Raw genomic sequence first — 13714 nt, forward strand, 5'->3', positions numbered from 1 at the left:
GTGACGTCCGCGGGAGGGGGTGGGCCTCCGCCCCCGCTCGTCGGCGAGCTGCCGGGGGCCCCCGGCCGCGATTGGTTGCCGGGAGTTTGCACGTCGCACCGGCTATAAAAGGGAGGGCTTGTGACGCAAGGGCGCCTCGCCGCGCGTATTGGCTCCCTCTACTGCGGGCCGGCTGGGCTACGCGCTCTTCTCGGAGCCGCTCACTGCATGGTAGAGTCTGGTGCCCCCGCCGCCGCCTGCAAAGCCGCCGCCGCCCCGCGACGACCACCGGTACCCCCTGCCCTGCAGCCGCCGCCACCGCCGCCGCCTGTGTCGCCGCCGCCTCGGGACCGGCTGTATGATTAGGCCACAATCTTCAATGAGTAAACATATTCCTGTGAGTATCCGTCGCTCCGCCGCCTCTGGGGCCGGGGCTCCACGACCGGCCCCCCCAATCCCCACCGTCGCCTTTGTTCCGAGCCCGGCGTCCGCTCCCCACCGCCCCGGCACGCAGTTCCGGTGGGTCCTTGGCTGGAGCGGGTCGGACTACGACCCCGTGGCCGGACGGTGGGGCTGGCTGCGGGGACGCGGACGCTGGGGTCCACCGGGTTGCGGGTTGGCGGTTGAATGCCGGAGGTACCGGCTTCCTTATCCCTGCCGAGCCCGGGGCGGCGGGGGCACTGCGGCGGGCCTGAGCGGCGGGTGGGGGCGGTTTCGGCCACCGCAGCAGGCCGGGTGGGGCGGCACAAAAGCCGCTTTGTGACCGCCGCCTCCGCCCTTGGCCCTCCGGTCTGGCGCGCCTGTCCGGGGCCCGGCGGGCTCCGCGGCGTCCCGAGGCCCCTTTGTTTGGCCGAAAGAGAGCGGCCCGCCTGGGAAGCGGGAGACGTGGCCCGGGGTGGGGCAAGGGCTGCGCGTGTCACTGCGGAGCCGGATACGGGGAGGGCGCGGCGGCGGGGTCGCCACCAAACCCGGGCCGGCGTGGGGTAGGCGGGGCGGCCGGCGAGGCTGATAACGGTCTCGGCCGAGAGGTCTCCGGGCTCGGGGGCCGGCGCGGGACAGGAGCCTGGTGCAGCCACCCCTGTGCTCCGCGGCCCGGACCGGCGCCTCAGACAAAATGGCCTCGGCGTCCGCGCCTGACTGAAGGCGCGGCGCGAACCCGTGATTGCGGCGTGGAGAGGGGGCGCCGCGGGCGGGCCCCGGCGCGCACCGCCGCGTGCGCGGAACCACGGCCCTCGGGGGCTTTCCGCGAGCTACAGCCTCGGCGGGGGCTAGAGCGAAGCTCTGCTAGGTGAGGAGATCGACTCCCTGCCCCGCCCTGCGCCCTCAGTCTCCACCTGGTAATTCGAGCTGTTCCGGATTTAACGCCCCACTTCGGGCTCTGGATAATGGGAACAAGTCGAGTCTTGTCCTTTCTCAGGGGCAAGTCGGTGGAGAAATGGTCTGGGTCTGAGCACCTTGGAAACTGCCAGGACTACTGTTGCACCGAAGCGAAGGAGTCCACGACCGGGCACCAGTATGCACTTTCCCTGCCAATCTTTGGGGCCCTGGATGGCGCCTTTTAATCGGGGACTATTTAGAACTGTTCCTGAAGTCCTTGGTATAATGTGTTGTTGCCTGCTTTTGGCTTGTGGCAACAGTAGCCGGCCAGAGCCAGAATTCTGAGGTTTATCTTCTGTCCGTGGAAGCCTTCTACGAGTCCAAGAGTATTAAGTTGTTATTTGCACTGTAGTTGGAACCGTCTACCTGCTTGGGATCCAGATTCTGAGGCAATTCTTCCTGTTTCTCTTTTTATATGAATTTCGTTTGATGGCAGTAAATCGAAGACCAAAAAGCTAGGTCATTCCCAAGAGTAAAGCAGCATTTTACGTACACTGTATACCAAATGCATTACTTAAGGTGTAGTACCTCTGGAACAAACTTTCCAACGACTTATTGGACAGAGTGGTTATACGGATTAACTGCTCTGATTCTGCAGTCTGACGAATTTTAAGCTTCTGCGTAGAAATTGCTTTGCCCAGACCTCCCTCCCACCCCCGCCCGGTGTATATTACGGTGATTATATAGAATGATAGGTGGGAAGGGGAAGAAATGCCTTGGTATTTCCGAGCTGCCTATTGTGGATAGTTTTTCCTTTGGCAAGGAAGTTGGTAGTGAGGGAATGTATTGGGCAGGACAGGTGTTAAGTAGTTGTGGTCACTGCTCTTTTGGTGGAAGTTCCCCCCCCCAGCCACTGGATGGCTCCACTAAGTGAATTATTTCTCTTGCTTTTTCTGCTTCCTGATGAACTTGCTTATATGAAGAGATACGGCCAAACTCAGCTGTAACAGGAATTTTAGCTGTTAAATGTGGAAGTTGTATTGTGAAATACTGTCTTTTTCATACATGTGCTTTCAATTGAAAAAAGATGGTATCTGGAAATCAGAATACTAAGCCACAAGTCATTGCACTTAACAGCTTTACAAATGACTTCTTCAATTCACTGTATATCATGGAAAAGCTGCCAGAATTCACTTTTTTTATTCTAAGGAACTAATATTTAGTATTTGAGGCAAAAGTACAACTGAAATTATTTTCCAGATTACTGCTGTGTTCACTGTAATAGAGCCAAGTTTACTTAATGGTAGTCACTAATGTTTTAACCCAGGTAGCAAATACATGAAGGAATAATCTCAGAGGGTTCCTTTGAACAGATTTGGAATAATGAAAGGCCTCTTTCTTCTGGGACTTGTAAGAAGTGACTCCTGAGGCTCGTTCTTTTGTTTTGACAGAGAAATGAACTAGGGTTTTGACTTGATATTTTTTACTGATCCGCTAGATCTCCATATGAATTCTTCAAAATGTAGGAAAATTATTCTAGAAACTATAACTGGTATGGTTCAAAATGCTATTTAAAGGTGCAAAATGAAAATAACAGATAGTTTGAATTTAATTTTAAGCTTTTGAAATGCTTAAATATAAACTGAGGGGAATCTTTGGTTAAAAGATTTTATTTGGTAATTTTCCCTTGAGAATACATAGAAAGTGTTTGGGGGCAGTGACTGGCACTTGGTACTCTTGTTAACCTATCAATTTTTCTTATTCCTCTCTTTATTACTTAGCACTCACAGTCTTTTTTTTTTTCCTACTTTATGAATGTTTATTCTTGTATTTCATATAACAAGTTGATTAACTTCCAGAGACTCAGATAAGGAAAATCTGTTAAAAGAGAATTGTAAATTGATATGTTGTTGGATCAAAAGATAGTGCATGTGGAAGCATTTTGAAAACCAGTTTCTTTTCTTTCTCTTAAAAACATTGGTTGAAGGGCGCCTGGCTGGCTCAGTTGGTAGAGCCTGTGATTCAATCTTAGGGTTAGGTTCCAGCCCCAAGTTGGATGTAAAGATTATTTTTAAAATAATTTTTTTTAAAAGAACATATTAGTTGAGTCTTTAGAGGAGTAAGTAAATTATGCAAGGACTAACAGCTTCCAGAGTTTCATGAAGTTTACAATATGTAAAAATACTTTATTAGCTGGAAGAACAATATAAAAAGTTGTAAGTTTTATAACATTGTAGAGCCACCAACTATTTAAAATGAAATGGGAGAGTATGTGTAAGTGATATTGTCAAAATGTAACAGTGGTGTTCTTTGAGGGGTCTCTGTATTAGGTCAGTAATTTCAATTTAAAGTAATCTACTTGTGAATGCTTGTTTTATGGTTTTTTATTTAATTTGTAATCATCCCTGTTATTTTTGTGGTTTAAATAAAAGTTTAAAAGGTGACTTGGGCCCAGATTTGAAAGGATAGTCATGCACTTAAATACTACAAAAGCATAATATGTTCCTTTGAACTGGAAACAACTTTCTTCTTCTCTCTCTTTTTTTCTTTTAAACAGCAGTTCTGTGGTGTTCTTGGTCACACATTTATGGAGTTTCTGAAGGGCAGTGGAGATTACTGCCAGGCACAGCACGACCTCTATGCAGACAAGTGAACTGTAGAAATTCATTACTACTCCACCAAGAAGCCCCCATAAAGAGTGGTTAACCTGGACACAGAAGTGTTGAATTGAAATCCACAGAGCATTTTACAAGAGTTTTGACCTGGATGGGGTAAACCTCAGTGCACTTCCTTTCTATTGCCTCAGTATTACTGGATTGAAGAATTGCTGCTTCTTGTTAGGAGGTTCATTTCATTTCCCATTACTCCCAACTTCATACTCAAAGCACTGAGAATTTCAAGTGGAGTATATTGAAGTAGACTCAGTTTCTTTGCGTCATTTCTGTATTCAATTTTTTAAATTCTTTCATAACCCTATTGAGTGTTTTTTAACTAAATTAACATGGCTCGAATGAACCGCCCAGCTCCTGTGGAAGTCACATACAAGAACATGAGATTTCTTATCACACACAATCCAACCAATGCGACCTTAAACAAATTTATAGAGGTAAGGTTTGATACTTTCTAATGTCTTAAACTGATTGCAGTTTAATGGTGGGGCTTTTTATTAATCAAAATAAATAGGTAGTTTAGAGAAATTTTGGTTGGTATGTCTACCATTCAATTTCCAGAAATGAAATACCAGTTTCTTCTTTAGGTTACAGGAAAATTATTTTGTACATTTCAGAAAGAGCATGTACTTGAATTAGTTTGGATTTATAAGATCATCTAGTTGTTCATGCTTCACAGTTTGCTTATTTAAATCTGTATGCGGGCGGTATAACAGTATGATTCTCACAAGAAATTTATAGAAGGGAGGCTGCCACTTAAAGATAGTTCATATATCTGCTTAGTCTAATGACTAATATTGTAACCAAAGTTAGTTATTGTCTTGGACCCTATTTAATGCTTAGAAGCCAATTTTTAGCTACTAATTATAATTAGTAATAATGGATTATGAGTCTTAAAGCTTGTAGTTTTAAATAGTGTGAGGTTTTTTACACTGTACTTAGAGGATTTTAGAGTCTTTGGATATACTTCTAAGGTTCTAAATTACAGTGTGTACTGCCAGTGAGCAAAAGCTTATGGAGTTAATGTAATCAAGTCAAGTCACATTACTTGTAGTCATGAGTGATTCCTTTGGGTTCTATTTACCTTTGTCTCTGAATTGCTTCTCTCCTGTTAGTTCTTCATCTCCATCCAGCTGGTGTCGCCATGACTATAAACACCTTCCATGTATGAAGGGCCACATGATTTTTTTTTAACTATATTAAAAATATGTGTGATGTTTAATATTCTCCTTTTGTGCTATGCTAGTGTTGTCATTTAAAACAGGATTTCACTTCCCAGAGTTGAGTTGTAAATGTGGGTGGTGTGGAATGAATGAATGAATGAAAACAAGATTTACTTTCCTGTTATACATAGGTTATACCATTTGTTCCGTGATTTTCTGTTACCAAGCGATACCTTTTCAACAATTGGTGAGCAATAGTATCATGGCCATAAAAACTTCATTAAGTATTTTTTATGTATGTGTTATCCAGGAACTTAAGAAGTATGGCGTTACAACTATAGTAAGAGTATGTGAAGCAACTTATGACACTACTCTTGTGGAGAAAGAAGGCATCCATGTTCTCGTAAGTGTTTAATAGTTCCTATGTGTTTGATACTGTGCTACAAAATGACCAACTTCAAAAAGCTTGATTTTTTTTTAAGTTGTTACAAAAGTATACAGCATTTTAATTTCTAAATAAAGATGAAAGCTAAGCAAAGCTTTGAAGTAATGAGATCTTTATAAAGATTCAGCATTTATTTGCATTTCATTGACAGTGGGGTTTCATAAAAGACATGTTTAAGCATATTAAAATGCTTGAGTGTTAGAAACTTAGAATTATTAGTTGGCATTTATATTAAAAAATCTAAAACGTTTATTCTTTTGACTTAGGATTGGCCTTTTGATGATGGCGCACCACCATCTAACCAGATTGTTGATGACTGGTTAAGTCTTGTAAAAATTAAGTTTCGTGAAGAACCTGGTTGTTGTATTGCTGTTCATTGTGTTGCAGGCCTTGGGAGGTAAGAGAATTTTTTAAATCCATTTAATGGTATTGGTCTTCATTCTAGTAAAAACTTGATTTTGAGTCCAAGAAAGATTCAGTTATCACTTTGTGAGTCAATTTGCTTTGTTAGGTTACATATTAAACTAAGTTTAAAAGTAGGTAAATGTAATAGAATAATATCTTCCAGTACAGCTGGAGTTTACAAATGCTGTAGTTGTAAATTATACCTGTCTCTGTGGGCACAATTACGTACAGAATTAATTGTGCTAGCTTATATCAGTGACATCAGTGATATTGGAATCATTGTCCAGGCTCATTAGGAAAAAGAATTATGAATCATTTCTAAGGTGGTTTGAGTTGCATATGGTGTGCTTTTGATAGCGTTCTTGATGCTGGAGATCCCAGTTCACTGGGAACTCATTACCCAGTAATGCCCAAATATTCATATCCAGATTTGTAACTCACTATTACTGCCCTCCATCCCACCACCAGGAAAAAGAAATTCTTTTCTAGAGGGTAAAAATAAAATGAGCATTGACCCTGGGGGGGTTTGGCATGCAACTGTGTCACGATCTCATTGATAATAAACAAAAAAGGAAGCAAATATTTCCAGAAGATCTTTAGGAAAAGGAGTTCATAACCTTTAAAAAAATTTTTTTTAAATACTATTCCTTGCTTGGATTCAGAAAAAGTTACCTGCATTTATCAAGATTTACCCCCTTAAGTTTTTTTAAGATTGCCCTCAAATAATACAAGTTTTAGTTTTTAGACTTGTAACGATTAAGGACATAGTTTATTTTTGGTTCTAGGTAGAAGTCTGAGTTTGGTAGAGAAATGCTGATGCTTTATTAATTTTTTAAAAAGTCAGCATTTACTCTAAGGTATTAATTACATAGGGAAGGTGGTAAATAATAGTACTTTTGAGTTAAGGGATGAATGTTTGAGGTGTTGAATTTTCCAGGATTGATTTATCAAAATTCTTACCCTACCAGAGCTCCAGTGCTTGTTGCCCTAGCATTAATTGAAGGTGGAATGAAATATGAAGATGCAGTACAGTTCATAAGACAGTAAGTATATAATGAATTTTCTTTTCATTTCTTCATTATCAGTGGGTTTTATTACTACAAAAACAGTTTTTCCCCCCACAGCCCATCTAACCATTACATTCAAGATAGTATTAAAACCAGGAAATAGGATCTTATTTACACTCCTTGTAAATGCTCATATTGCAGAGATTCTAAAATAAATGGTCATGTAAGTGGATCTCATATAAGTGGATATATAAATTTGACTGTTATAACCAGAACACTTAAGATTTAGGACTTTGTAGTACCCTTTTTCCATTTACACATGTATGCCTATTCATAAATTAGGCATTAAGTCATAGCATAATAATCAAAAAGGTAGATTGCCACAAGAGATAGTTGTCTATAGCATAGTAAACAGTAATATGGAGGGAGTTTGCTTTAGTAAATTCACCTTTTGTTTTTCTTCATGTAGAAAGCGGCGTGGAGCTTTTAACAGCAAGCAACTTTTGTATTTGGAGAAGTATCGTCCTAAAATGCGGCTGCGCTTCAAAGACTCCAATGGTCATAGAAACAACTGTTGCATTCAATAAAAAATCGGGGTGGCTGATGTCATTTGCCTTGGAAGTGGAATTTGAAACAGGACCTAATTTGTCATACGTATTAGCCAATATGTTGGCTTGGTGATTAAGTCTAATGAAGCTTCCATAGGAGTATTGGAAAGCAGTTTTATCAGGCCACAAGTTTGACGGGATTGCAGCCTCTGTGTTTGGGTTACAATCAACCTATTTGGACACTTGGCAAAAGATTCTTGCTTTACAGCATTTAAAATGTGCTTACCACTTGTACCAATTGACCTTTCCTGAAATCATGCAGTATTGAGTTATGTCTTTAAATTTATTCCCATGCCAGAATCTTAACAATATATAAGAAATTTAGAAAGATTAGGTGCCAAAATATCCAGCACAATACTTGTTGTATATTTTTAGTATCGTACAGAACTAAAATCCCAGGAACTATGAACACTCTGGACCTTATGTGGTTTATTCCTTCAGTCATTTCAAACATATAAATTAGGGCCTATATGGTTATTTGCCTGCTCACTTTATGTTTACATCTCCCACATTCATACCAGTATACATCAGGTTTGCTCAACTTCTTTTTCTTTTTCTTTTTTTTTTTTTTAAACTAAGTCTTACAATGATTATTTCATGTCTTTTTACAAATTTCATTTTGTGCTGTTATGGAAAACCTCCATTTTGAAAATCTACATTGTACAGAAGCACATGTCTTTAATGTCTCCAGACAAAAAAGCCTTACAGTTAATTTTAATGTTTGCACTTTGGGGTGCAACTTACAGGGAGGGCCTGAAAAAAGAACGGGAGGGGGCTATTAAGTATTTTTAGTAAAATGTTGCCTTTGTCTTGTGCAGAACATGTAGAATATGCTCTTTAATTTAGTAAATATTTTTTTAAAAGGTAGAGATGCTTTGTTATTGTAGCTAAAACAATTCTTAATCATAAAATTTCTGAAATTCTTGTAATTTTTTTTTCTTATCTGAAGTTGTTTATCAACATATTTTTGTTTGAAGTGTGATTTTTTTCTCTTCTCTTCCCAACCTCTCTTGCAAAAAAAAAAAAAAAAAAGTGGGTTTCTGCTAATGAATTGAGCAGACATCTAATATTTTATATGCCTTTTGAGCTGTGTAACTTAATATTTGGATACTTGATAATTTGTTTTATTATGTAATTGATAAATGGTGACGTGTATTAATGTTAGTTCAACCATATATTTATACTGTCTGGGAATGTGTGGTTGTAGTTCTGTGGGAGAAATAATTTGTCAGTGTTCACCAGCTTGTAAAAATCTAGTGCGAGAGCTTAAACATCTAAATAAATAATGAAATGCATTTATCATCATTGAAATTGTTTGGCTTAAAGTTAACTTGTTTTGTAAAAAATGATATAAATGAATTAGGCTTCACTTAGTGCCATTTGAAGTGTGTCCTCTTTTTTTTTTTTTTAAACAAATGAAGGATTAAATGAAGTTGACATTCAGTAAGTTTTTGATTGACACAATTTGTTACAGTCATGAGAATGCTTAACATTAAAAGTACTTTCCATTATAGATTTTCCTTTTTAAAGGTTTAAATAATTTCAAACCTGTGTACTATGCTGTATTGAGAAACTGTAGAGGAAGGCCTTAATTTGAAGCTCAGTTCCACCAAATAATAACTTGTTTTGAGCAACTTCTGAGCCTGTTTTCTCATTTGCAAATAATGGATGCCTTTACAGGTTTTGATATTGGAACATAATATTTGGCACATGAAGGCTTAATAAATTTTAAATTTCTTTCAGTAATCTAAGTGCTTCCTTTGCATAGCTCATGTTAATCTAAAAGGGACAGACGTCCTTGTCTGATTTAACAGTTTTAATAGTTAAAACTGAGTAAGATTTTTTTTTTAAATGGTACTCCACATTGTATTTTAAAGATTTTGCTTCCATCTCTGTGCCAGTTTAGCACTTAATATACACTATTCTTAAAACTTAGAGCCAAGGCAAAAGCAATAAAGAGGTCTCTGGGTACCCTTAGTTCTTTAAATCTTACATGTTTTGTAATTGGGAGTAGTTAATTACCTGAGTTTTTTTGGTGATTGTTTTGTTCTTTTTTAAATGCAGCCTTCCCCTGAAGATATTTGGTAATTTTGTAAAATTGATAACTAAATGATCATTGCTATTATCACACAGCCCATAAAACAGCATTTGTTTATTGAGAGGAGGTGCCATCATGATAAATGAAACATCTTGAGTTTGGAAACATTGTTGGTTTGCAGTATTGGATTGTATATATATGGTGCTTAAAATCAATTTATAAACCTCATCTGTACAGTATACAAATGATGAAATTTGCTTTTTATCCAAATATTTTGTGTCTTGTAAATATGACTAATTATAGATATACCCATTATACATTTTGGGAGATTCCTTATATCTAACAAGAAATAAAATAGAAATAATGAGTTGAGATCTTGAATGTAAGAAGTTACCAGATGGTGTTTGAAAATTTGGTTATTACTTGGTTTTGGATAACAATTTTCATCAATAGGATAATGTGTTAAGTAGTGACTAGTTGACTAGGCCTGTCTCTAGGAACCGTAATGCTGACAATTAAGTAATGTGATTACTAAATCATAACAAGAGACAATGCAGTCCTTTAGTTGAGAGCAAAACCTAGGTATGTATGTATTGCCAGACTAACCAGTTAATATAGCTATTGTGATAGCTACCATTTATTAAGGATCTTATTTTCAGGTAATTTTCATAATTATTTTAAAATCCTATATTTTTCCAATTTTATACATAAGGAATATAAACCTCCAGTTAGATGACTGATAAGTAGAATGCAGGGATTCAGGATACCCAGGTGGCTCAGTCAGTTGAGTGTCTGACTTCGATTTCAGCTCAGGTCACGAGTTGTTGATTTGAGCTCCCCTTTTGGCTCCATGTTCAGCAGGGAGTCTGCTTCAGAGTCCTTCCTTCTGTCCCTCACCCTACTCTCTCAAATAAAATCTTAAAAAATGCAGGGATTCAAACATGTGATTACTACACACAGCTATGACTACATATGCCTGACCTTTTTTAATGTAATAAGTTGTTAAAGGTTTTAGGAGTTCTTAAACTGCCTGTGGAACTCATTCTCTTTTTTAAAAAGTGTGAATGTTATGTGATTGTGTAAATTTCTTCATTTAGATTGAACCTTTCCCTTCTTTTACAAAACCTTTTTTGAAGTAAATCAGGATCAGCTAAGATAATGCTGCAGAAACAAGCAACCCTGAAAATAATACAGATACCTTTACTTAACCTTCATATTCATTCCACCCAAGCTGATGGAGCATCTTTTCTCTAGAAAAGTGCTAGTTGTGACAGAAAGCCAAAAGAGCTTTGATAATTAAGTTTTTGACTAAGAGATCATGCATAACACTTCTATCCAACTCATTGGATGGAACCGGTCACATAGCCACCAGCACAGAAAATGCAGTCCTATTGTCCTGAAAAGCTAGAAATACACAGCAGTAATTGCTACCACATCAGAGTTTAGAAAGTAAACTTTTTTTTTTTAAGTAAGCTGTATGCCCATGGGGTTTGAACTCACAACCCTGAGATCAAGATTCACATGTTCTACCCACTGAGTCAGCCGGGTACCCCTAACGTAAAATTTTTTTAAAGAGTATATCCACAGTAACATACAACATAACTGAAATATCAAGCACAGAGGATAAAGTTCCCAAGCAATCAAAATAGATACCATGAAGTTTAGGCGTCCAAGTGTGCTTATTAGGGAATCAAAGGTGCTTATTTAAACCTATTTAGTTTTATTTGACAGTGACTGTAGCAGCATTGGTAATTTGGTTCCCTGCCAGACTAGAGGTAGTAGATAAGATGCAGAGCATGGGGAGAGAAGCACATGGGCAAGATACATATGTCAACCTGATATTGAAAGACTTGGACTATGAAAACTAAGCTGAATTTAAAAAGCACAGCCATTTGGGACACATCAGTGTTATGGATGAATAGCTTTAGGCTTATATACCCCTGTAGACCTTCAGCCCATCAATGTTTCACACAGACCACAGAACAATTACAGATATTTATAATGATTACCTCCATCATCGAAACTATAAAACGTTAACATTCGGCTTTGTATGTTTTAAGGCAAATTTTGTTATCTAAAATGTTCAAAGGATGTTCTTAGAAAAATGGTGCCATGAATAAATAAGTTTTGCAAACATGACCTAAACTTAGATATTATTTACCGCTATATTATTTAATGCCTTTAATATGTTGATGTGAATTTTGTATCTTTCCAGAGTGTAATATAATATATAACTATTGAATAAGTCAGCTCCCAGAAGGAAACAGATGGTACATTCACAGTGGACCATTGAGAATATGTAATAGAGGGAAACCAACAAGGGAGAATGCAGTACTGTTACCATCTCCAGGCCTAAAGAGGCGAGGAAGGGGGTGGGGGGCAGTTAACAACTGGGGAGAACAGCTAAAGGGAGAGAACTGCCTCACAGAAGCTTTGACTCTAGTAGGAAGACAGCCAACTAACTTGTGGCAATCCCGCAGAAGGGAGGTGAGAGACCCAGAATAAATAGCTATCTCCATTTCCCTATCTCCTTTAATCCTCAGCCCTCCTCCCCATTAGCCCAATCCAAGAGGAAGTCAGGGCAAAGGAACCTAGAGTCTAAGATAAACCCTTTGGGCACAGAGCAGAAGGAAAACTAGTAGAGAGTGGGAAACAAAATATTCTATACAAGTGTGGGTTCCTTTTTTGCCCAGATGACTGTTTGGGATACAGTATTCTGCAGAACATGTTTTCAGAAAACTTGACATTATCCATTTATAGACATACAAACTACTACATACAAACATACTTTTTAAAAAAGTGACAGTGGAAGAATCTACACTAATATGAAAGAACTCATTCATTCAATTTCAGTTTAATCAAGTGTTGATTTTGGGAGGAGAGAATACAATTTCTCCAACAAAATGGTAAGATAAACAACATAATGTCTATTTCAATTTTGATTTATTAACTGTGATCATAGAGTTGGTCATTTTTGCAAAAATATTCCAGGGCTTTCTCCCAATGATCTTTATTAACCAGTTATTCAGATAATTTGTCTTGAAGCTACTCTGGCATCTACCATGGCATCCATATAAATTTTCTTTCTTACAATTTTAATTGACTTAACTCTACCAGAAACTCATCTAATAATAACTTTCGGGGGATGCCTGGGGTGGCTCAGTAAGTATGTTAAGCATCTGCCATCTGCTCAGGTCATGATCCCGGAGTCGTGGGATAGAGTCCCACATCAGGTCCTTTTTTCAGCTGGGAGCTTGCTTCTCCAGCTCTGCTGCTCCCCCTGCTTGTGCGCGCTCTCTCTCTCTGACAAATCTTAAAGAGAAAAAAAACACTTTGTGATGAGTTGTGCAGTTCTCCAAAAGCACTTTCATTGACTTCGTTCAACCCTGAAACTTAAATTTCACTTGCATATGTTTACATTGTGTTGGCTACACTGGCAAGAAAATGACCAACAACTTGGTTTGGATGTATTTCACAATGCTAATGTTAAACAGGGAGAAATACTGGTAGACTAATTTTTAAGTGGATGTTCATCAATGAAAATACTATATTTTGCTTCCCTACAACTTAATTTACGTAGGGAGTCAACGAATATACAGCTAAAAAAGGCCCTTAGTTTGAAGGAATAAGCAAGAGTTCAGCTTCTATTTGACCTAATGAGATCTGGATAGGTGTTGACTCTCTAAATTCTTTGTTATTCAGTCAGTGTTCATCAAAAACCTACTAGAACTGGGTGATGAACCTTAAGAAGAGCACATGATGTAATGAGCGCTGGGTATTATATAAGACCGATAAATCACTGACCACCACCTCTGAAACCAGTAATTCATTTATATGTTAATTGAACTTAAATAAATTTTTAAAATAATTTTTTTTTAAAACCTACTAGAAGTTTTCACACTAGAGGCCCAGCCAAACTGTTGCTAAGAACTTCAGTAACTCCCATATCTTGTCAGCCAAGTATTCAGTTTTGCCCAGGGAAACCAACCCATCAGCTGGTTTCTGTAATTGTCATAATGCAAAACCTATAACATGACAATACTTAATGACTATTAACTAGCCCACCCTCCACCCCGTACCCTC

At 38.9% G+C, this 13714-nt stretch overlaps 2 protein-coding genes across 3 annotated transcripts; both read left to right on the forward strand.

The window, feature by feature from the left end:
* Positions 1-243: 243 nt before the first annotated feature.
* LOC308344892 (uncharacterized protein) lies at positions 244-3990 on the forward strand. Its single transcript, XM_080806718.1, has 2 exons — positions 244-376; positions 3854-3990. Exons 1-2 carry the CDS (start codon positions 338-340, stop codon positions 3947-3949), a joined length of 135 nt encoding a protein of 44 aa, XP_080662844.1. The 5' UTR covers positions 244-337; the 3' UTR covers positions 3950-3990.
* A 273-nt stretch (positions 3991-4263) lies between these two features.
* Positions 4264-10003, forward strand: PTP4A1 (protein tyrosine phosphatase 4A1). Of its 2 annotated transcripts, none has more exons than XM_080806716.1 (5): positions 4264-4402; positions 5439-5531; positions 5840-5970; positions 6947-7021; positions 7455-10003. In XM_080806716.1, exons 1-5 carry the CDS (start codon positions 4298-4300, stop codon positions 7570-7572), a joined length of 522 nt encoding a protein of 173 aa, XP_080662842.1. In that variant the 5' UTR covers positions 4264-4297; the 3' UTR covers positions 7573-10003. The 2 variants fall into 2 exon arrangements, with proteins under 2 accessions (XP_080662842.1, XP_080662843.1); XM_080806717.1 differs by having other exon boundaries at positions 7459-10003.
* The last annotated feature ends 3711 nt before the right edge of the window (positions 10004-13714 follow it).

The sequence above is a fragment of the Martes martes genome (assembly GCF_963455335.1).
Source record: "Martes martes genome assembly, chromosome: 6".
In the NCBI taxonomy this organism is placed as follows: domain Eukaryota; kingdom Metazoa; phylum Chordata; class Mammalia; order Carnivora; family Mustelidae; genus Martes; species Martes martes.

Coding starts and splice junctions, on each gene's coding strand:
- LOC308344892 (XM_080806718.1), top strand. CDS start 338: ATGATTAGGCCACAATCTTCAATGAGTAAACATATTCCT. Junction 377..3,853: donor CAATGAGTAAACATATTCCT/GTGAGTATCCGT, acceptor TCTTTTAAACAG/CAGTTCTGTGGTGTTCTTGG.
- PTP4A1 (XM_080806717.1), top strand. CDS start 4,298: ATGGCTCGAATGAACCGCCCAGCTCCTGTGGAAGTCACATACAAGAAC. Junction 5,532..5,839: donor AAGAAGGCATCCATGTTCTC/GTAAGTGTTTAA, acceptor CTTTTGACTTAG/GATTGGCCTTTTGATGATGG. Junction 5,971..6,946: donor TGTGTTGCAGGCCTTGGGAG/GTAAGAGAATTT, acceptor TTACCCTACCAG/AGCTCCAGTGCTTGTTGCCC.